This window comes from Etheostoma spectabile, chromosome 9 (genome assembly GCF_008692095.1).
Source record: "Etheostoma spectabile isolate EspeVRDwgs_2016 chromosome 9, UIUC_Espe_1.0, whole genome shotgun sequence".
NCBI classification, from domain to species: domain Eukaryota; kingdom Metazoa; phylum Chordata; class Actinopteri; order Perciformes; family Percidae; genus Etheostoma; species Etheostoma spectabile.
In genome coordinates, this window is record NC_045741.1 from 29,262,457 (window position 1) to 29,286,240 (window position 23,784).

Sequence of the window (23,784 nt, forward strand, 5' to 3'; positions counted from 1 at the left end):
CAACTTTTACTCAATACTATTTCAAAAACACTTCAACTTTTTCTCTCTAAATGCTATAAAATTGAATAAGACGCCCCAAAATTAAAAAAGTTGAGATTTGTATTTGCCAAAGAGAGTTGTGTGGAATCAATCATGTTATTTTGGGGAATTAAAAAGAACACAGACATAGGAAAAAGGGTCAATTTGACCCAAGGACAACATTAGGGTTAAGTAGTGATGGCCAAATGAAGCTTGGTGAACCAGTGTCTTTATTTTCTGAGCCCACTAGATGGCGCTCTCTCTTCAACAAAGTGTTGAGAATACACTGAATTGCAATGCCTTGAACTTTCTCTTAAAACCAAGAGCGCCATCTAGTGGGCTCAGAAAATAAAGACACTGGTTGACCAAGCTTCATTTGGCCATCACTACTGTTAAGTCACTATATCGGCGATTGAGGTATTACAATGGCGACTGATTCTATGACCCACTGATGAAAGTTGCATTTCCAGTATTACAAACTGGTCGTCAGTGGCGACATTCCCGGCGAAAAATCACAAGTGGCGCACAGTGACGCGGTTTCTATCAGCCAGCAGTAGCTGGTCCGGCAGAGAGGGTAGGAGGCAGGACTGTATTTCTCGAGTCTGGTCTTGGACTCGAGACCATTTTTCTTTGGACTCGAACCTCTTTGGACTCGGTCTTGACTTGGACTCGACTAGTCCTGGTCTCGGACTTGTCTTGGACTCGACAAAGGTGGTCTTGACTACAGCTCTAGTAGGTGGGGCTAATGCAACAGACTCGCCTTTTTACTAACTCTTGTGTGAAGTGGTGTGTCCCTACCCAATCTGACCCAGTTTGATCAGGTCCTATCTGGACCAACAGGCTATCCAGATTCTAGTCTACATCAATGACTTTTGTTCTGGTGATGGCAGAAGTTCTTCCTGATGTCCCCCACATTCTGCTTTCTTTGTGTTGGCGTTCTAACCTCCGGTGGATTTCTGAGGACTATGGTTACCTGGTCCTCAGATCTCTGCAGGGTAAATCCAGACAGCTAGCTAGACTATCTGTCCAATCGGAGTTTTCTGTTGCACGACTAAAACTACTGAACGTGCAAAGTAGCGCCGCTCAAGACGATTGTGACTGGTTTAAAGAAATGCCAATACACCCTGGAATGCTGTGTGGACTCTCCAGACCATCCTCCACAGCACTGAGGAGGAAGGTCTGGCAATGTGAGACTATCCGGACCCTAACCATTCAAGCTCAATGCTTAACCTCAACCATCTTTGCACATGTAGAAAAAAAGAAATCGGGATCCGGGTCATGAAGATGCTCTCCTTCAGGTGTCATCTCCAACACAACCACTGAGCATCCCCCCACTGAATCACTTGTTCTCTCTTCTGATTGGCATAATAAAGTTAGCTCAGTCACAAAAGGATACAGTAGATACTCCAAAATGAATTCAGCAATGCTATTTAACGAGCTAGATAACCATCTAACTGTATGGATCGGGCAGTGACATGGTGTTACCGCCAACTGACAGACGGCGCCAGTCAGTTCTGGAACTGGTTGATCTTCAAGATTGTGACTTTAACAATGGCTCTGTTATATTCAAGAATCCCACTAAACCGGGACAGTGAGCCAATACTGCATGTACCCTGAAAACCCTGAAACTGAAGCATCCATCCATCCATCCATCCATCTTCATCCGCTTTATCCGGTATCGGGTCGCGGGGGCAGCAGCTCCAGTAGGGGACCCCAAACTTCCCTTTCCCGAGCCACATCAACCAGCTCCGACTGGGGGATCCCGAGGCGTTCCCAGGCCAGGTTGGAGATATAATCCCTCCACCTAGTCCTGGGTCTTCCCCGAGGCCTCCTCCTAGCTGGACTTGCTTGGAACACCTCCCTAGGGAGGCGCCCAGGAGGCATCCTTACCAGATGCCCGAACCACCTCAACTGGCTCCTTTCGACGCGAAGGAGCAGCGGCTCTACTCCGAGCTCCTCTCGGATGACTGAGCTTCTCACCCTATCTCTAAGGGAGACGCCAGCCACCCTCCTGAGGAAACCCATTTCGGCCGCTTGTACCCTGGATCTCGTTCTTTTGGTCATGACCCAGCCTTCGTGACCATTGGTGAGGGTAGGAACGAACATTGCACAGTAGATCGAGAGCTTTGCTGAAACTGAAGCAACTAAATGGAATTCAGCCATTATGATTTTTATTATTTACATGTCATTTCCCTATCATCATGTCAGAATGTCTTTGCGTAAAAGATAGTTGACACACAGGACACTCAGCAGTTCAGTCAAATCACAGGTTAAACACCCATCAGACCACACACCGCTGTGATAATCAGCCTGATCTGCAGCTTGATTAACGAGCCAGTTATCTTCTGCTCGCATTTAGTCTGGAACAGTGGCTGACACAAAACCGGTTAAATGATTGACTTTATGATACTTGAATAAAACACATCCGTCCATCCTGAGCATTGAACTACATTTATGTGACAGTAAATAGAGCGACTCTGGCTCTGATTCTGCCAATTGGACAGTTGGGGGTTCGATCCCCGGTTAAAGTCCCATGTCAAAGTTCTTTATCTAATCAATGTGTGAATACAGCCTGTATAAATGTGCTTTGAGTAGATTAGAAAAGCACTATATAAATACAATCCATTTACATTTGACTTTAAATAACATAAAAATTGAGTGAAAAACAGAATGCTATTTAAACCAAAGACACTCATAGGACTTATTGATGTTACTGATTCAAACAGCCTTTAGCCTGGAGAGCACCACACTGCCAGACATAACTTTGATTGGCACAGGAAATCTGATACCATTACTGCTAAATTAATACAACTCTTAATGGCATGCTCATTTTCATCAGTAAATGGATAATTATTCTCAGCAGGATCATAAGCCATCAAATGAGGCTGGGGTTATAAGTGAATTAATAAGTGGAGCTCACCGGACTACCCGTTCCAGATCCGATCAGCATGGAAGCTACGCAATGTACCGCTGTAGACGGGGGGCAGCAACACATTTAAAACCAAACTTAAATATATATAAGACAATGAAAAAAAACCCCAAATCATTACAATTGTAAGTGTACACTATGTTCAGAATATTTGCCTTTTATCTGAGTTCTCCTCAAAGTCATTTTACCTTGCAAAACGGGTAGATGCTCGTCTCCCGCTGCCTCGACCGGTTGGTTTGTGATTAGTTTCTAGCCCTTTAAATCAGCAAAGTCACATGGCACACAAACTAACTGATCAAGGCAGCGGTAGACCACCAACTCCCGTGTTCTGTGAGGTAAAATGTTTTTACCTTTAGTCTGAAACAGGGCTGTCTTACAGCAAGGTAAAGCGGTAGATATTATTCCAAATGTAGCGTACACTTACACTGATATTGATTTATTGGGAACGCTTTACTTGAAGGTTTCTACATAAGAGTGACATGACACTGTCATGAACACAACACAGCCATGATACATGAACCTTAACTGGTCATGACAAAACCGAATGACAGAAGTATGTCATAACAATTTATGAAACATTCATGACAGTGCCATGTCACTCTTATGTAGATACCTTCAACTAAAGTGTAACAAATTTATATTCAAGGTGACTAAAATACATTAAACAGCTGTCTCCATCCACAGTAGTACATTGCTTAGCTTCCATGTCGGTGTTCCCGCCTGCTTCACCAAACTGGGGGCATGCCGACCGCCATCTACTGTTGGTAATACACTGATGGATAAGATCTGAACTATCCCTTTAATAACAATGGCTCCGTTCGAATCAATTGTCCCAGTGAGAGTAGGAACGTGAGCCAGAAAGCAAAAAGACCAGGACCCTAAAACGGAATCCACTAAATGGAATTATTTATTATTCATCATTCATTTTCTTATTTACACCTATGCTTTTCCTACTGTGACTTGTCAAAATGTCTTCCGTTTAAAAAGGCACATTCATTGTCTGCAGGATCAGATCAGACGAGTTAAGAAGAAAAAGAACATTTCAATGAAGGTGCACCAACGTTTTGTAAGGTGACAGTGTGTAAACAAAGATAAAAAGTGTACAAAAGTTGTGCATTCCAGTTTATTTTATATCAAATTTCCTTTTAATCAAACTCTGATGTACAAATTAAAACTGAGTTTTAACATGCATTACAGAATTCCTGCGATGGCAGAAGTGAATTTTCAAAATTGAATAACAGTAAAAACCCGTACAGATGCCAATCCCTACCCACGCGCTTACCCACCCCTCCCTGCATCCCAGGATTAAAACAAAAGAATTTTCTTTTTTTTATTAAGTAGTTGTGGTGATATAGCAGTGGGGCAGACCTACGATAAGAGACACTCTTGGCTGAATGCAACTCATGTTGCCATGGCCATGTATCACTTGGCACAGACTGCATGCACCTCCACCAGATCAGCAGTACCAGCCCCAGGGAAGGGGCCTATGTTTGTGACAGTGAGCGCCGATGAAAATGAATTACACAGCAAAACACACAGGGCTGTTTTTTTTTTTTTCTTTCTTCCTCTGTCACACAGAAAAGACTAACTTGACCACCACTTACTGCCACACATGCAAACGTGCTGGAGGGCACGACGTGACGTTCACATCTAGTGAGATAGAGAGGGACATGGGCTGGTCGGGGTGGGGTGGGGCGGGGTTGGAAGTGCCCTTCTCAGGCTTTGAGGATGCGGAGGAGCCTCAGGGGATTGATCGCAATGACTCCCCCCAACAGAAAACTATTTTTGCATGATTGCTTTTGCTTGATAGGTTTTCACACTGTAAACATTGACCTGTTAAAGCTGAGAGCTATTCTGCTAAGCTAGTTTAGGCTTCATGTCTTCAGAACATCTGAGTCAAAGTGTGGCTTCCTTAAAACTATTTAGCATACATCAGTATCTGCAAATTGGCTCTGCGTGAGCGCAGTGAAGAAAAAAAAAGCAGCATTTTACCATCACCCAAACCCTGTCCTGTCACCTACAGCAAACCCTGTTTTATTAGGGTAAAACTTACACCCCGCCCCCACCCTCCTCCCCCCATACATACAGAATCAACAACCAACAGTTACATTCCTACAATCCTTTGTCACAACACACAGAGGAAAATGCCCCTGTATTATTTGGGGTCTAATGGGTAATGAAGAAGATGCTGTTGCAGTCCTACAAGCGAAAACTATTGACAACGAGACACTGGCTAGGTGTCAGAGCAGACGTTAACCTACGTGAGACGTGGCGATACAGTATCGGAAGTGGGCCGGGGGAGGGGGGGGGAGATCGGGAGGTTAAGGCACTTCAAGTCTCCCGATGGTTGGGGGTTGGGAGGATGGAAACACGGGCGTTGTTCTTGAGTGACACTGGAGCTAGGTTTGGGTACAGCTCCTCTGTGTGTGTGTGTGTTTGTTTCCAAAGGTAGACAAAAGCGAAGAAGGCAAAGCTAAAAGAAAATTCCATTGGAAAAAAAACAACAACCTCAAAACCTGATAAAGCAGAGGTAACAGTGAGGCGGGGAGGACCTGTTCTTTGTGTTTGTGAGCGACGTGAATGACGGACACCCGCTTGCATGTTTTTCACAAGTTCTAGTATTTGTTATTTGTGTGTGTGCATGTGCGTGTCTGTGTGTGTGTGTGTGTGTGTGTGTGTGTGTAACCTTGGCACCTAAAAATAAAAACATGCTCCTGAACTCCCCCCCCCTCAGTCGGCACTGATGGCCCACTGCGATTGATCTGTGCACTTCCAGATCAGCTTGACTTGCATAAGGCTTGAGTCCCTAAACATCCTCTCCAATATTCAATTCATCCAGAGTCAACGCAAAGTGACAACGGAAATAAAACACAGCGATGAAAAGAATAAAAATCCAGCACATGAGGCTGCCTGACAGCGAGAAGACAACAGTAGAGGGAGAGTGCTGCCCATGGCACTGCTTGTTTCGGAGTTGCCAAGGGTTGGGACTTGTCCTGGTTATGGGACAGGGCCTGCCCTGTACTGCGTCCCCATGGCTACACTGTGGTCAACATGGTGAAAGGTTAAGTCACAGGCAGAGTGGCTTGCTATAAGGGCTTCCATATGTCGGCATATGTGGCACTGAAAATAGAAGTTGTTAAAAGCAAAAGAAGAGGAAGACACGTCGCAAGGAGGCTCTAGAGGAACTGACCTGTGCTGCTGTACGTCACAATAGACTGGGCCGGACTATAAAGTGCATACTTAACCCCACCCCTCCCAAGTGCTCGTGTGTGGGGGTGTTCCTGTACAAGTGCACACGAGTCTGTAAGTTCCTCTAGAGCAGCTAACGTGACTTCTCGCATTTTGCAAGGCCGTGGAGCACAGGAGACTTTAAAATATTATCTTACACTGGAAATTACATCTATGGAACACATCTTTACAATAGGAATATGTCTTATCTAGATACATTGGCAAATATGAGCAGAAAATTGTTAAAACACAACCCAAACCCATCCTCCACCTTGCTGTCATTCTGAGTGAATGAATGAATAAAAGGATAAACTGAAGTCATCCGTGACTGAGGAAGGTATTTCTACTTCCCACCGTAATCAACTCTGCTGCCCTTAATGATAATGCATCTCCATCTGCGCCTCGGCTGCTTTGAAAGGAAGTCATTTATGATTTATTCATAGCTCCTCTGTTGCCGCAGCGACCAAGAGAATAAGTTTTTCCGATCGGCTTGTTGTGGGGCCCTAAGTGTCCTCACCAATCAGAGGCAAAGAGCAGCCCTTTTCAATCGGCTGCCCGGAGCTGTGCTGCCTCTCCTTCGGAGGGATCCTGCTGGTTGGAGGAGCTATGGGTCTACATCTTCCAGATCGCTCTTTGAATCCCCGAGCATCATGGGAGACTCCGACCCCTGGGAGAGAGACAAATAATATTAACTGAGCGCGTTGAACGGTGACGTAATCTAACGTTACCCGATGAGAACTTACATTAGCATTAGCTACTTGTCAACCAGCACCTTTACAGTAGGCACCAAAGCACGTTTCCTCTTCATTTCCCCTACAGGTTGGTTTCCATTATTCTTTTGTCTCATTCCAACGAGTTAATGAACCGCTGAAATAATTTTGGAAACCTTATTTTAAGGTAAAAAAAGAATCTTTGGTGTTGGATCGATTAATATAATATTGAAATCAATCATTATCAATTAATAAAGGTCTCTGTTGTATAACTGTGTTGCAAAGTGGGATGTAATCAAGGACAAAACAAAATCATGGGGCAGAAAAAATGTTTACTGAGAACCCTAAACATAAAAAAAAAGAATCAGTCAAAAATGGTGATACGAACCAAACCCTGGGTTTGGTGTATCGTTATAACCCTAATAATTATTAACATGATAACGAAGACATGTGGTTTTGTTGTGAGGAAAATGAACACATGCTGTATATCCTGGTGCTAAGCAGTAACAGTGGGATTACGACTATTATCTGGAGTATTCATGTCTGTGCCAGAAGTAGTCTGACAGTCTTGTGTTGCGTGGGCCTCCTGTCAGGCACAGCAGGAGTCAAGAGAAGAATGGAGCAGTTTTCAAAACCGCTGCTAATAACAACCGTGGGAGGTAACAAACTGGCTTCTGAGCTTTTGATAGAAGCTGGTGAGATGTTCCACTTTCTACTCCATTCTTCTCTTTTTGGCTGCGTGAACCGAGCAGGAGCTGCTGTAACGCGATGAGTCATGTAAGAAGCCCGCTGTGCTGAGGGCTACCTGTCGGAGGCTGCGGTCGGCGTTTTCATTGGCTGGGCTGCCATCGGAGCCGTTGCTGCTGCCAGACTGCTCCTTCTCGTTCAGCAGCGCGGTGGCGTAGGCCAAGGTGTCCTGCAGAGTTACACACAGTGAAACCAGTGAGCCAAGTCCAGAGCAGAAGAGAACATCAAGCACAAGTAACAGCGTGTGTGTTTGTGAAGTGTTGGTAGAGGAACTAGTGGGGGGTCAGATGGTGTGTGTGTGTGTGTGTGTTTACCTGCGCAGAGATAGTCCGCTGGAAGGTTTTGTTGGTGGATGTCTCATTGGAGACATTGCTCTGTGGAGTCCAGTAATGTTCAGTCATCTGAGGAAAGAGAAAACATGACGCACAAACAATGAGCATGCAGGTTAATTAAAATATAATTAATCAGTGTATGACATGTATTTCTCTGGGGTATCCTGTTAGTAACCAGGGGTAGTTATACCCCAGAGCGTACCTGTGACTAAGTGAACATAAAGTATAGTTAGCAGGGAAGTTGAAAAATCTAAACTGTTAACATAGTAATGGTAAAAGCCATGTGTACAGGTTTAAGACGCTTTGTTGCATGTCATCTCTGATCTGCCAACAACAACAAAAACTAAACGTAGGTCTCTGCTGAATGTGGCGACACAGCCATTTCAGAAGCTTGCCTTTTTTTGCAGCCACTGTACGGCCCAGCTCCAGTGACCAGACAAGTCCTTGAAGTAATCCTTGGCGGGAGCACACCTGGTGGGAAAAGAAGGCCCAGAATTATCATCAAATCATGAAAAGAACCCCCCACAATTAAGCATTATTAAGACAAATACTACTGGACAACTCCTTCACTGATTGAATTTTTGACCCTTAGATGAACTCACTTCTGGGCTAACGTGACCAGGAACTTCACACACTGGTAGCAGCGTCTGCTGTCCACGTTGTTGCTCTGGTGCATCAAAGCTGAGAAGAAACTCAGTTAGGTTTTTATACATTCAATAAATCCATTCAATACACACACAAAAACTGACAATGTTGCCATGTGGCATTAGCCTGGTCCTACCAGACTCTGGTCCATTTCATTTGTACAGAGAGTCTGGCCACTCTCCGTTAACAAGTGTTTACTTCCTTGAAGTCGGATAATCTGTTGGATCTGCCATAACCAATCAGTACTGTTTGGTCATTAGGGCTTAGCTGACTCCTTAACCATTAACAGAGCGAGCTGGAAAGTTAAATTTTTCCAGCGTTGCCACAACAGACCAAATGGCTTCATTTACATCTTTCTCCGCCGCCATTACAAGTCTAACTAGCGCACGACTTCAACATCATCGTTCCCAGACACGCCCTCTGTTCGCTGATTGGACCGGAGAAAACCTGTGAATATATCGCAAACCCAGACGTAGTATTGAAGGAAAATGAAAATTGAGCGGGAGTACGTAGGAAGGTGGAGCCAGGCTAATGTGGCATGGCAGTCTACCAACAATGTTGATAAGAAAAATATTACTATATTGTCGATGAGTGTCCAAGACTGTTTTGCTCTGAGATTTTACTCCGCTGCTGTGCCAGCAGTGGGCATTAGAGCAAAACCATAACAAAAGTACACAGGCATACCTAAGAGGCCTTTCTCTGACTCGAAGGCATACTTGAGTCTCTGGGTTTGCAGAGGTTCTTCCATTACCTGATGTAAAAGATGAAACTGATGTTAGCAAAGATCGCAATTACATTTTTACAAACTGATAGTTCAAAAGGTGAAGGGCCACAGAGTTAACAGATGACTGCCACTCACTAAAAGCTCCTGCAGCATCTGAAAAATGTTCTTCAGCTCATGAGGTGGAGCCGTCTCCAGCTGGGTCTATAAGACACAAAGTATTCAGAAGATTTTAAAACAAAGAATACTCAATATCGACTATGTCTCTAAGCTCTGACGACATGTCTCTTTTTACCTTGAGCAACTGCAGCACGCCCAGAGAGAAGGGCTCGTTACAGTAGGCAGTGTAGGTCACCATCTCTATCAGGAGGGACAGGGGACCGGACAACTCACGCATGGCAAACATCACCTATAAGCGTCCAGCATTAAAAACATCCGTCAAAGAGCTGTTTCACATGTACTATGCAGTTGAGGCCATGTGGATTGTGCGATTCTTTTACTTCCCGTGTGAATCGAAGACACTCAAACCCACAACCAAGTTGGAAAAAAAGTCTTGTGAGTTGTCAGTATGTACGTTACCTCTTGAAGGTAAGGCTGTCCTTCTGGAGTAAAGAGTGAGGCCAGGATGTCTGCGTGGAGTGGGAGGAGCTTAGTGGAGGCCGGGACGCAACTCACTCGCAGTTTAAACCCTCCTGGAGCTACGCAGTGGAGACATTAGAGGATCAGACGACGAGAGATGGACGGGACAAAAACGTCAACCTTTCAAGCTTGGATTTGAGTGTCTCACCCTGCGTCCGCTGGGCGTTGAGGTCAGAGTGTAGAGTCATGAGGGCCAGCGTGTTGTGAAGGTGAAGAAACTCTCGAGCCTGTGCTGGACTCCACCGTCGGTTCTGTGGAGACACAGGGAGAAAAATGTGAATAAACTGCACTCAGTACAATCGTGGATAATAACGCTATGCAATTGCTATTCTTGCATCTTAAATCATACATGTCATACAATCACAACATGTTGCTACTTCTAAATGTAGACCACATTTAACACTGCTGAAAGAAAAAACAATTCAATTTTTGTTTCCACACTTTACGCATTTTGTGGATGCTTATTTCCTAGGTGACCTACAATAAGTGCAAAGGGAGAATAAAAATAAAATAAAATACTTGCCGGAAAAGTGCAGGGGTGAAAGTGACTACACTACTACTACACTCTGTATTTCACATAGTTGTACGGTACCTGGTTGTTTTGCCTATTGGGTCCCAACAGGAAGATGAGCATCCGGCGATAAGCTGAGTGTTTCAACAACAGCTGGCAAGGACCGCATCCCTGAGAGAGAGAACAGAAAGACAAAACATATTGTCATTTAACTCAACCCTTATGTTGCCCTTGGGTCAAAGTGACCCGTTTTCCTATATCAATGTTCTTTTTAATTCCCCAGAATAACATGATTGATTCCACATAACGCTCATTGGCAAGTACAACTCTCTACTTTCATTCATTTTGGGGCGTCTTATTCCATTTTATAGCCTTTGGAGAAAAAAGTTGACAAATTCCAGTCTGTGATTATCCATCAACATCCATTCCTTTCATTGTAGTCTAACCAATTCCTAATTTCTGCTTTTCCAACTCAAACATTAGGTATAATTTCCTATAAATTAGTTTTTTTTTACCATAAATTCCAAAAAATAACTGTAAACTAAAGCTAATAAGTTAGTGTCACGTAGTGTTGAAAACGTCAAAAAAAAGTGACAAAAATTGACAAAAGGGACAATGTAAGAAAAGTTAAAAACATTAATAAAAAGTGTCAATAAAAGTGTTGATTTTCAATTTTGACGAGAAGACAACACAAGGGTTACTATGTTGTACGTCAAACATTAAAGATGGCAGCAAAGTCTAAATCTAGGTGTTAGTTGATGGTCTGTTACCCTCTGAGCAAAGTTACTGAAGAGGCCGAAGTACTGCGCGCAGTTTTTCACGTTCTCTGGAACATCTTTGTCCAATAAGGAAAGCATAGTGTCAGTCAGGTTGTCCAGGCCCGGGTCTCCAAAGTGAAGAGCGCTCTCCAGAGTCTTTTCAAGGATGGATGCGACCACCACCCTCACCTCCCTTACACTGCACTCTAACAGACAAACCCTGAGGAGGAGATATAATGGTCGTCAATATCAGTGTTGTAAATAGTGAGCACAATCAAAAGGAATAAAAACATGTGACAATGATGTATAAACAGAGCCTGACGTGATTCTGCTCCATCGGGCTGTGATTATGGGGTGTTTCAACCGAAAAGCCTCCGCTGTTAACAGAAGTCAACACCAACGAGACTAGACCAAGACAGTGTATCGTCTCCATAGCAACCACTCTTTGCACTTCCATCCTAACATCTGACTTTTAGACTTGATTGTGGCTGGATATATCGTTTTGTGTAAATATAAATGTGGATAATGTTAGTGAAAGTGAGACGCTCGGTACAGTTGCACTTCTAGAGATGAATCAACAAAAATGCGTTTTATTTCTCTAATATACAGCTTTGTTCTAACGCCGCTGGGCGCTCCCTCTTTTCAGTCTCTCTCTATCTCTCTCCACCTTAGAACTTTACCGTACTTTTGGGCGGCTGTTGAGGCTCCGTTGTTGAGCTGTTTGTAACGTGGAAATAAAATGGATGATTGATGATTTTATTTATATAGTTTCTAGCCGACTTTACCAGCTGACTTCTCTATTGGCCGTTGAAACAGGGGAAGTCTCTTCTTAAACCAGCTTCTGCGACTTGAACAGCGGAGTTGCAGCGATGCAATCAGCTGGTTTTGTGTCAAGCTGAGACGGCTGGTTGAGGATTATAAAATGAATGCTCTGTCAATATCTTCTCTAACAGACGCAACGGCGGAATCTACACATCTCAATTCTTCAGCGGCAGCCATCTTTGTTGTAAACAAATTCAACCCAAGCACTCTTTGGTGACGTGGTTGATTACGTTACTGTTGATCATCTGTCCATCATCGTATAAAGCCCGCCCTGACAATCTGATTGGTCCGAACAGCTCTGGTTTGAGCATAGTTGCTACACAACGGATCAAGTCCTGACCTCAAATGTTTTGGGCGTGGCTAAGTCCAGGCTAGTATAAACATCCTTTTCAGAGAGAATAAGGGTGACAAACAGGAAGAGCAGTCTAAAACACCATTTGTGGGAGAGAGAAAAAAAACAAAAAAAACTTCGTCCTTTAGACACACAGCTGTGTGACACTCTGTATCTCTTCTCTGTGGGAATGGCCTGTGGTATGTAAAGGGGACCGGGGTGTACTGTTTCCCAAACGTCCGATGTGCGATAACCAATCATGTCAGACAGCCATATCATAAACAAAAGAATAGTGTAAGACAACACCTTTTTCCAACCTCTCTCTCTCTCTCTCTCTCTCTCTCTCTCTCTCTCTCTCTCTCTCCAACAGTAACCTGCTTTTTCAGCCAGTCGGCATCCAGTCAGTGAGTAACAAGCACACAGGTGTTTTTCAATACCCCCACTGTCAGTGCAAATGGTGTGTGTGAGAGTGTGTGTGTGTGTGTGTGTGTGTGTGTGAGAGAGAGAGAGAGGTGAGTGAGTGAGTGAGTGAGTGAGTGAGTGAGTGAGTGATTACAACATACTATAGAGATCTAAGGGACAGTTTCATATATGAGGTATGAAGGTATGTGTAGAGAGAGAGAGAGAGAGAGAGTGAGACAGAGAGAGAGAGATAAAGTGGTGTGTGTGTGTGTGTGTGTGTGTGTGTGTGTGTGTGTGTGTGTGTGTGTGTAGCTTTAAGAGGCTGCAGCAGCATTAGCAGGGTGGAATAATGTGACTGAGGTCAGAGGGTTTAACGGGCATTGATTGGAATGAGGGAGCAGCGTTGTGAGCTGCCAAGTCTGCAGCATCGCATATCACTAGGACAGCTCCAAAACTGCTGCAGTGGTTAAGCCCAGGCCAAGGCCCTGTAATCAATCAATAAAAACAACCCTACAAGCATACAGTATATAAAAGCTAGCATCGTTTTTATCGTGGTTGCGATATCTACTGGCACAATACACATCTGGAAAGGCTGCAGCATATCGCAAAAGAGGACTTTTGCGTTAGTTAAAACAAAATCTCGGTTGTATTTTAGCAGAATAATAAAAGCAGCAAAAATGAGTACACTACAATATCTGTTCATTTATTGCAAGTGATATCGTTATCGCTGTATCGCATATTTTCCTCATATCGTGCATCCCTAATCCAAATTTGATGCTTCGGGAACTGCTCTGTCATTTTGGCTGCAGAACTCAAATACAGTCACTTATAAACATCTATTTACTGTATGTCTGAGTAATGTTTGTGAGGCTTAAGCTTTTTGGACACCTTTTTGTGTACCCCTTTTCACTAAAAACTGGCCATCAAACAAACACAATGGAAGGTATGTCAATCTGTTGTAAATAGCTGAAGTAATTACGAATGTAGTCATTTTTAAAAGTCATTCCTTTCTGTTATTTTGCATGAAAAATTAGCGATTCTATAAACCCTTTTTTTGTGATGGCACAGTATGCATCACACATGTAAACATACATGTATTGTACATATGTAACATGATCGGCAAGCACCGACCTGGTGATCTCTCGCCCCTCTGGTCCAACCAGGTACTGCACCATCCACTGGCACGCCTCGCAGCTCTTAGACAGCAGCACGTCCACTGTCGCCATCCACTCCTCTGTGTCCACCCTGCACGAGATACAGATGTGAGCTGATGTTTTCTATTGACAGGTGAAGGATTGTGTACCGAATTCAATTCTTTTTAGGCACTGACTGAAATGCCACGGAAGTATTGATTATCAAAAAGTGCCTCATCATTCAACAGCCAATTTCAACACCTAAGGAGTAAATCTCATCAGCGTCAGTAAGCCAATGAGCATAAGCACCCTAAGGAAGGCTCAAGCCAACATGCGTTGGTACATTTTTAATGTCTTACCCTAATAATAAAAAGCCTTTTATCACTTTTTGTAACGAACCTTGAATGCCTGGACTTGATTTTTTATTCTATTCTCTATTTGTGAAAAGCATGCAGCATGCTTCTACCAAGGTGTAATAATGCTGCCGATTGGCTGTCTAACGTTACACGCCGTAGAGTCACACGGGAAGAACTCTACGACACACACAGAGAAGGGCTAACGTAGTAGGAGCTGAAAAATAAATACAGAGATTTGTGCCGTAAAGTTATTTATTTTTGTTTTAAAAAATTTACAAAAGTATTGTTTAGGAACTGGTAGTCATGGTATTGGTAAGGAAATTTTTCGAACAATACCCAGCCCTAGACAGCTGTGGATGTGTGTGTGTGTGTGTGTGTGTGTGTGTGTGTGTGTGTGTGTGTGTGTGTGTGTGTATACATACCGGAGTTTCTTTTTGGTGTGCAGGTAGGTGTGAAAGAGGAAGTGAACAGCCAGCTGAAGACTCTCTTTGGCCATCGGCTGGTAGTCTGGATGCTTCAGCTTTGTCTGTAACACACACACACCAACATGAAAACCACCGACTGCTGCGGCTTTATGTTTCCACAACAAACAATTGTGTAGTTTATAGAGGCCGGCCGATAAAGCGGCGCTCTAAAGAGTGACTTCATTTTACGTTGAAAAAGGCCGGTAAAACTGTAGATCACCACTGAAGCAAAATAGAATTTCTTCTTATGTGTGAAATAAGCCTCTGACATGTTTCAACTCCACCCCTTAAAGAATCAAGAACCAATGAGAACCAGAATCTAAAGGAAGAATTGGATTACGAATTGTTAAAATCAAAACGATGCCCAACGCTAGCGACAGGTGGATTAAGAAAACATTTATATAGAATTTATGTTGGGGAAAAAAAGAACCTAAAGAAACATTACATAAATGCTCAAAGAGAAACAAACTAACTAAATATAACAAACTAAATACAAGAGGACAAAATAGATCTTTTGAGTGTGAACATACATGAGTAAACATTTTCTTTCCTGGTGTAGCATGGTAAAGACATAAAAAAAGAGTAAGATGAAATTCTAGCTGCACCAACTTTAAAAAGCACAGCTGCACAAAAGGGAAAAAGCTAAATAAAAATGATGCAAATCTAAAAGAAAATGTAAGATGTAAAAGACTTCCTGAGAATTGAGAGAAATATTCATAAACAATGATTAAAATATTTCCTGTGCAGCTGTAGTTTGTAACTATCATGTAACTATCAGAAAACCCAACGAACAGTAGAAGCACATACTGCATTGACGGAGGCCAGGGAGAGGGTGAAGTTGAAGTAGTCGCTGTTGTAGACGTCTCTGTTCCTCATGAACTTGAGATTCTCATCCCTCACCATCTGCACAAATGAAGAGAGGTCAGATGAACTGGATGTTCCAGCTGATTAGTTACAGATCAAATGTTAGGTTAGAGTAAAGACAGCCTTTCTTCATCTATGGCCTCCATGGTACTCCTTGATGCCGCTTTACCTGATAGATGCTGGCTGGCATCTTCTCTACAAACAGGCCCTTCTTCTCTCCCTTGCGGACCAGGCGGGTGAGGAGGGTGAGGCGGTCGTTGTTGGCCCTGGGGGGGCGAGGCGAGGACTGGGGCGAAATGTCAGGAGAGGACGGGGCAGACCTGGAAAACATAGAGCCACAGGTTAGATTATAATTTGTGCACAGGTTTTCTGGTGACGTTCCTAAATGCTGGTTGTGACAGTGTTACATGTAAAAATAAATGCCGGACAAATATTACATGTATGTATTCTGTTCAGTTCTTAAAAAAATAAAAATAAAAATAAAAACAGACAGAAGCTGTCAACTGCAGATAGATGCCTTACAGTGTTTTTATTCCACGGACTGCTGAGGAAAATTGGCTGATACATTATAGTTTATGAAGAGTGTATAGTATATGGTGAGGATCACTCACAGTGTAAGGTCCTCAGCCTCCTGCCGCATGATGCTGACTCTGCTTTTTTTGGGCAGGACGGGCGAGTTCTGGTCACTGATCTTCTGATAGAACAACATGTAGGCGTTCCAGTACCTCCTCCGCACATCAGGGTATGGGTTGGCTGCACACACACACACGCAAATTAAGGTTACCAGGTATGTGCCGCGCGAAAAACATAAACTGTGCAGTAGTTGAGTTTCACAAGTCCCTCTTCATTCAAAGATATGTTTTGCTTATTGATCTTTGGCTGAAGGAGGAAAGTTTCTCTGTGCTCTCCTTAATTGTTTTACCATGTGTGCAGTACATACAAGAAAAATTTGTGACATCACAACTCATTTAAAAGCCGTTCATGGTACACAAATAGTATATGGAAAGGAAGCTTTGAATCCCACTTGGTTTCTTGGCAAGACCCGCCCCGGTTGAATTTAAATAGCCCATTGATCAGGGGATAGGGCCGATCGATTTCCGGTACCTCTCCTGAGGATGGACGCCTGGCCAATCCTAGCGCTTAAATGCTTCTTGGCAAGACACCTACCAAGTGAGATTCAAAATAACACAAAAGGATAGCCTCCAGCACACATACACTGAGAATGGACATTAAAATAGGAGACATCTTGTGTCTTTCAGAAAAAATATTTGAATAGTCATGAATGTTTCAGACGCCATTTATCTAGGTAATAAAGAAAAAACACTAATACGACTAAATCGGATCTTTAGGTTCAGTGCTTTAATGCACTTTGTTACATAAATGTCAGAGTTCATGTATTACTTACATTGGTCGTAAACTTTGGGACGGTACTCTCCACCAAAGCATTCATACTCCAAAGTTTCGTCGTTCATATCAAACTCCTCTACCACGTTGTCGTTGAACTTGTACCAACGTCCACGAGCGCTACCACTAAGAGATTAAGGACAAAAGATGGAGGGAGGACAAAGTGGGGGGGGCGACAAGGAAAGTGGCAGATTAGATGATGATTCATCACAATCTGCTAAATTAGAACTGAAAACTCACATGCTTGAATGAATAATAAATCAACAATACCATCAACAAAAAGGCATGCATAATAAAATATGCACCCAATGTTCTGACTCTGATGGGGCAGAAACAACAGATTTAGCCATTTCTGCTTTACTAAATGGTTTACAATGAAGCATGGCAGGGCTATGTGTGCATATCAAACTGGGCTGTGGCATAAATTAAATTAAATTTGAATGTACGGTTTGTAATTTAATTGTATTCTTTTTGTAAAGTACTTGGATTGAAAGCGGTCTATAAATAAGTGTATTATTACACAGCAAACCTGGTCGACATACTGCAGTACAGGTTTTGCCACCAGGACGCGGTGTCCAACTGCACACGAACCAGCCTGTCTGACACACACAGATCTCTTACTGACATAAGTAATAATGGCCTTTGATGCAGCTCCAGAATGTGTCTAAAAGTCTGGAAAGTGATCTCTGGCCTGAGAAAAAACTTTCTTGGTCGCAGTCTTGAGAGTGGATTGGAACAAACAAGTAAGCGAGAAAGCGAGAAGGGTGCCAAATATTAGCTCCTGTGGTTTCTTTATGTTTCCAATTCTCCAGTGAGCAATCCTGCCTTACAGAGCCAGACATCTGGAGATGCTTACAAACTAAACTAAGACAGCCCATACAAAGTCTGATGCTGCATTCATGTGCCTCAAGGAGGTCCTCTAAAGTCTGCCTGGAAAACTAGAAAGAACTGGAAAACTATAACTAAAACCAAGAGCCTAATGTGCTTCCTTAATCACTGGTTATGTGATTCTGATGTAAAGTAGGAACAGGAGCTGGGATAAACCATTGGAAAACTTTACAGCATATAACTCTGACCGGCAAATGAAAAAAGAAATGTTTGATTTTCAGAGAATATTAGCCCCTTTTTAAATGAGGGAGAGGTGGAGGGACTTCGGTGTCTCTTACCGTCTATCTTTAATGAAAGAGTAATAGTGGCCAGCATGTGCCTGACCACTGTGGACCACAACTCCCACGAGTTCATAGTTCTCAGAAATGGTGACTTTCTTCCTGGGTGATCCTCCAGAGGTCCCGTCGCCCCGCCCCTCGCCGCCCTCTCCGCTGCAGTCTTGACGAGCCATTCCAGAGACGGTGTAGGGCTCCATGTTCAACACCCAGGGGAACTGTGCACCAATAAGACAGAATTCATATAAATCATAGTCAAATTTTCTCAGATGATGAGGTGTTGTACCAAAATAAGAAAGTGTATCTTAGTGGCTAGAGATTTGTGGTTAGAAATACCCTAATCTGTTCATCATATTTGATGGAGCGCCCGCTTTCCCAGTCGAAGCCAAAGCGCATGAGGTGAATGCAGAGAACGCTGGGCAGGGATTTGATGCATGTTCTCTTCACGGTGGTTCTCTGTGCAGAGGAACACATACACACATTGACACATCAGTACACGTGGTAGCAGTTTAGTAGGATAAAAGCATGCAGAGAACGATACCCACCTTCTCCTTGCATTTCTCACAGTAGTAGGCATTGCTTCCCTCTAGCACCTCTCCTCTGACAAACTGGTCCAATGAGATCTCTAAGCTTTGACAGGATGTCACCCCAAGGTTCAAAGCCATGAATGTTTCTTCACGCTCGTACCTGTATAATAAGAAGGGCAAAGGTCAAACATCAATCGTGATGTGTCTCAGAATAAAGCAAGTTTGAGAAAGAAAAAAAAACCCAAAACATTCTTGCTCACCGGTGAGGACAGTCTTTACAAATCTTCTGGTCAGAGAAGATTCCCTGAAATGTGTTTTTGAAGATCTGCTCTCGACCCATTTTCTGGTGGAAAGGAGTCTCACCATTAATAATATCATCAGAACCAATTAGGCATAATAAGTACTAAGCTAGTGCCTTTCAAAAAATTACAAAAAAAGGGTCTGCAGTGTGGCTCTTTTACCTTGAGATGTTCGTCTAGCTGATCCACCAGGCTAGTGAAGAACTCGTAAGCATCCTGCTGTTCTCTTACATACAACTCCTTGTTCCACATCTTGAAGATCTGCAACAGACAGCACCCATTTGCACGTGATAAAAGTGGATGTTTTTTGTTTGATTGATCTTATCGTTAAGAGAGAGAAATATACGAAAGAGTGATTGTTACAGCGCAAAGTTTGTGAATGTGTGTAGGCTAGGGCTGCTGGAACGAATTCCAAAAGTTGAATATAATTCAAATAGTAAAATAATCAATACTATTCAAATGCGGTACCTACTATTCAATTGTAATGTTTTAAATAAATATGTTGGTTAGCTAATTTCGCTCTTCTCGCCTTGGCCTATCTGCATGTGAAAGCTAAATGCTTTTGCCCAAAATCTTTGGTTATTTAAAATTTTGATATGCAGATATATCGGCTGATATATATTTAAAAAAGCGTTACAAAACATAAACAGATTTCCCTAACATTAGTTATTTGTAGAAGAACATCAAAATATATTAAAGTTCTGATAAATAAAATGTATAAAAATATAAACTAAAGCTATGAAACTTTAAGTCCTTTCAACAAAAACACAATAACAACAACAACAACAAAAATCAGTGTTGCCAACAGGGACGTTGTGGAGTTTTATCAGAATCATTCATTTGTCATTATAAATTATTCTGGTGAATGAATATTTGTATAAAAAAAAGTTTATGCCTAATATCGGCCGATAATATTGGCCCACCAATATATAGCATACATAGAACCCCTTCAAGGCCAGGCTGGTGTTGGAAGTCCCTCAATGGACAAAACATGTAACAACCACCACATGCTTATAGTGGCATTGACAATTCATACCTGAGTGGTGTTGTACATTTTAATAACTGCTGCATTTGAGCATTAAATGTTTGAATATTATTCAAATATAAAAACAAATAAAACCTATTACAATCAGAGCACACTGAACTGTCAGTTACCTTCCAGAAGTTTTCAGGTATGTAGTACTGCAGTTTGCTCTCCATCAGGTGGCCAAACAAAGACTGCACTTGGTAGAAGACGCTTTCTTCTGGCTGATCTGTGTCGTCCTCAATGGACAGGAAAGCCTTTAAACCAAACATACATGGATTCACTGTGTGGAACTCAGTCTGGACTCAAAGAGCAAATGCCCTGTGGTGAATACAGAAGGAAAACATTAGAACACAATGTGTACCTCTGGCAGGCCGGGCTGCATGTAGAGCTGCTGAAACACAGCATTCATGTAACATGTGGCACCACCGTTCTTCAACCCAACAAAACCTGAGACTGACCGGCTCTCTACGGGGGGTAGGTACTGACAGAAACACACAGAGAGTTAGATTCACAGCTAAACTCTAATCCAACCATATGCACCAACAAATATTATTTCAACTGGTGCCTTACATCAAACTCCTTGCAGAGCGAAGGATCAGACTGGTGATGCATGGACATCAGCTCTTTGGTGATCAGTCGGAGGTTGGAGAGAGAGCTGTCTGTAAGCATCACCAGCACCTCATAGGCTGCTAGCCTGCTGCTGGCTGTGCTGCACCTGACCGCACACGCACACACACGCACACACGCACAGACACAAAAGATTAACATGGCGGTTCACAGGAGAATAACTAAATGTAACTGATGGATATGGTTAAACGTGCCGTACTTTGGGTGGAAGTCGTGGCTGGGGGCCGGCGAGGGCGTGGGGTTTGAACTGTTGATGATAATGCGAGAGGCGCGAAACAGGAAGTCATCCAGTAACTGCTGGATTAGAGATGGCCCTGAAGAAAGGAGTTACAGATCCGCGCATTACATATTAGTGTTCTCAACTTCATTAACGTCCAAAACGTGTTCATTGGGTGCACATACTGTATGTTATATCCTTGCGTGTGCTTACCGAGATGCTCCTTCTCGTTACCACAGAGTGAGAGCAAGGTCTTGATGAGTCGGAGGTGTCCTGCCAGGAGGATGTTGTCCGCCTCGCTGGTCTCCATCTCAGAGCTCCAACTTGGCTCAAAGTTGTCAAGCCAAGAGATCTCGTCCTCCAGCATAGTGGCGGCACTCACTTTTAACACCTCCATCTCGGACGCTGGAGGAGGCAGAGAGAGAGAATACACGGCACATCAATTTTTATGACACATCGGTCTTTACTGACTGAAACATGAGCCTATAACCTCTCTATTAAATCAACTCCTACATCGGGGACAATACTTCATATGAATATAGGTGTTGATAAAAGTGACTGTAAGGGGATATGATTTACTTGTTAGGTCATCCAAAAGCTGACATCTTAGGTCAAAGTACTCTGTGCATTGAGACAGCAACCTAAGAAGAAAAGCCACACATTAACACAAGACCTCTGCAGATTTAAGGGGTGTATAGCTTTGTGTTTCTTGCTTAAGCACCTCTGGTTGACCCCTCTCATGATAGATGTAGGACTCCATAATGGCAGCTGAGCAGTGAGAATGACTGAGATGAGGAACAAGTTGGGTTTCTGGACTTCGGCGAAGGCTGAAGTGTCAGACTGGCTCAGAGTGTAGAGCTGATCGCAAGCTACACGGCGGATCTGATAGAGGAAAGGACAGAGACTATAAGTGTGAACACACACTGCCATGTTGAGGATACAATCCTTCTCTGCAGTCTGTTGAACACAAAAAAAGGGTATAGTTCACCTCTCCGCTGGGAGATCCAAGCAGAACATCAATGATGAAATCATTGACGGAGGGAAGGTTGTAAAAAGAACCTGGAGAGAGAAACAGACCACAGGATTTAGAGTCATTGTAGAAGTCTAAATGAAATGTACAAACTGCAGAATCATTCCGCTGCATAGAGGACTAATGGCAATGTGTGTGTAGTGTAGTTTTCCTCCTGCAGGAATCTTACTTAGCTGCTGACAGCGCAACTGCAGACAGGTGACCAACAGGGACAGGGCCTCACGGGCTATGATGGTATCTTTAATAGAGACACACTGCTGCCTCACACATATCCCTGCATGCAATGCTGTTGGAGTGGTCTCCCCCTCACTGCTGGAGCTGCAGTTACTTCCTGTGAACAAACAAACGCAAGACTTTTGTTTTAACTTTCATTTCTTTAGCTTTTCAAATCAGGAATGAAGTTGTGCACGATAATTAGCACACCTACTGACTGGAAACATCTAGTTGTCACCAAAACATCTTCTCAGATTATGGGTAAGTAGGGCTGGGCAATATATTGGTATTATATTGATATCATGATATCAGGCTAGATATTGTCAAAGATTGTGAATATTGTAATATGGCACAAGGATTGTCTTTTTACTGGTTTTACAGGCTGCAATAAAGTAAAGTTATGTCATTTTCTGAACTTACCAGATATTATGGATACTTATTTTTCTAAAATCATATTGTGAAAATATTTAGTTAAAGCACCAACTGTCAACCCTACAATATCGTCCTACTATATAAGTATTTGGTCAAAAATATCATGCTATTTGATTTTCTCCATATCACCGAAACCTATATCTGAGCACCTGAGAATGATGGAGAATGAGAAGAGACCTAAAATAACATTGAAAGTGTGTTATTGTGTCACCTGTACTGCTAACTCTGGTGCGGACTCCCTGTGGCAGAAGGGAGCTGTGGGTCTCTCTGATTGGCTGTGGGCTGCCAACCAGATCCAATCGGCCTGCTGCAGCTGCCCAGGTCAGACGCATGAAACAGGCTACGGTGGAAGTAAAGTCACCCACTTCCATGGTCTAGAAAACAGACGGAGAAAACATTATCCTTGAAAAATCCTGCACTTAAAAGATCAATATGGGTGCTGAATTAACTGTGGGGTTGTCATGGAAGCAAGTGTGTTACCTGAATAGCTACGCGAGCAGCCGGTATGATCTCCTCGACTCTTATGGAGGAGCGCTCAGAGAGAGACATCTGTCTGTAGGAGGACTTCTCTGGAGTTCCACAAAGAGACAGCTGTCGCCCCGCCCGTCCGGCGTTTCGGAACGGACGAGATGACAGCGCCTCGCCATCCCTGATGACATCATCATCCAGCGCTGCAGGCATGCTCTGGCCAACCAGAAGAAACCTGCAACCACAGCCAATTGAGTATGAAGTCTAACTTAGGCCCAGGATATCCATTTGTGTGTGTGTGTGTGTGTGTGTGTGTGTGCGTGTGGCCATTTTGCACCTGGCCAACTGAAGACAGATAGAGTAGACTCCTTGTCTCGTCTCATAGTCCACCTCTGAGGGAATGGAATCTCTTTGCATAACATTCACCACCAGACTGCAGAGGAAACACAGTGAGAAACTACAGTCAGACCTAAAAATAAAAACCTTTGATAGCATCTGTGTGCTGGTATCATGTAATGCAGCTCGACAAGTCTGTTGACACATGCCACAGTGAAACAAAGCAAACACCAGACAGGGACAGGGATTTTTCTCCAACAGGTCTGTTCTGCTCTATTACCTGAGGCCTCCTGCTTTAAGGAAGTTCTCACAGAAGGACTTGCTGCTGGTTTTGGCCATTTCGTCATCCGACGTTGGCATGAGCTTTGAACTCAACACCTGACACAGAGAGAGAAGAGGGAGAAAATGTAACTAATCTACTTTTTAGGTTT

The 23,784-nt window shown here is 43.2% G+C and overlaps 1 protein-coding gene across 5 annotated transcripts in view; it reads right to left on the bottom strand.

The window, feature by feature from the left end:
- Positions 1-4,051: 4,051 nt before the first annotated feature.
- usp24 (ubiquitin specific peptidase 24) overlaps positions 4,052-23,784 on the bottom strand; it is a 45,589-nt gene continuing 25,856 nt past the window's right edge. For all 5 annotated transcript variants that reach the window (XM_032525176.1, XM_032525173.1, XM_032525172.1 and 2 more), the window contains 36 exons: positions 23,634-23,731; positions 23,355-23,450; positions 23,030-23,252; positions 22,761-22,923; positions 22,074-22,235; positions 21,863-21,933; positions 21,596-21,756; positions 21,454-21,515; positions 21,088-21,279; positions 20,857-20,971; positions 20,601-20,745; positions 20,392-20,511; positions 20,159-20,284; positions 19,166-19,264; positions 18,965-19,047; positions 18,723-18,864; positions 18,514-18,633; positions 18,181-18,395; positions 17,016-17,140; positions 16,222-16,363; positions 15,780-15,930; positions 15,554-15,649; positions 14,705-14,808; positions 13,925-14,038; positions 11,251-11,458; positions 10,562-10,651; positions 10,118-10,220; positions 9,910-10,028; positions 9,626-9,739; positions 9,469-9,534; positions 9,294-9,360; positions 8,567-8,645; positions 8,360-8,435; positions 7,947-8,033; positions 7,691-7,801; positions 4,052-6,842 (listed from right to left, as the gene is read on the bottom strand). In XM_032525176.1, coding sequence (XP_032381067.1) covers positions 6,780-6,842; positions 7,691-7,801; positions 7,947-8,033; positions 8,360-8,435; positions 8,567-8,645; positions 9,294-9,360; positions 9,469-9,534; positions 9,626-9,739; positions 9,910-10,028; positions 10,118-10,220; positions 10,562-10,651; positions 11,251-11,458; positions 13,925-14,038; positions 14,705-14,808; positions 15,554-15,649; positions 15,780-15,930; positions 16,222-16,363; positions 17,016-17,140; positions 18,181-18,395; positions 18,514-18,633; positions 18,723-18,864; positions 18,965-19,047; positions 19,166-19,264; positions 20,159-20,284; positions 20,392-20,511; positions 20,601-20,745; positions 20,857-20,971; positions 21,088-21,279; positions 21,454-21,515; positions 21,596-21,756; positions 21,863-21,933; positions 22,074-22,235; positions 22,761-22,923; positions 23,030-23,252; positions 23,355-23,450; positions 23,634-23,731 — 4,308 coding nt within the window. In that variant the 3' untranslated portion in view covers positions 4,052-6,779. The remainder of the gene's footprint in view (positions 6,843-7,690; positions 7,802-7,946; positions 8,034-8,359; positions 8,436-8,566; positions 8,646-9,293; positions 9,361-9,468; positions 9,535-9,625; positions 9,740-9,909; positions 10,029-10,117; positions 10,221-10,561; positions 10,652-11,250; positions 11,459-13,924; positions 14,039-14,704; positions 14,809-15,553; positions 15,650-15,779; positions 15,931-16,221; positions 16,364-17,015; positions 17,141-18,180; positions 18,396-18,513; positions 18,634-18,722; positions 18,865-18,964; positions 19,048-19,165; positions 19,265-20,158; positions 20,285-20,391; positions 20,512-20,600; positions 20,746-20,856; positions 20,972-21,087; positions 21,280-21,453; positions 21,516-21,595; positions 21,757-21,862; positions 21,934-22,073; positions 22,236-22,760; positions 22,924-23,029; positions 23,253-23,354; positions 23,451-23,633; positions 23,732-23,784) is intronic.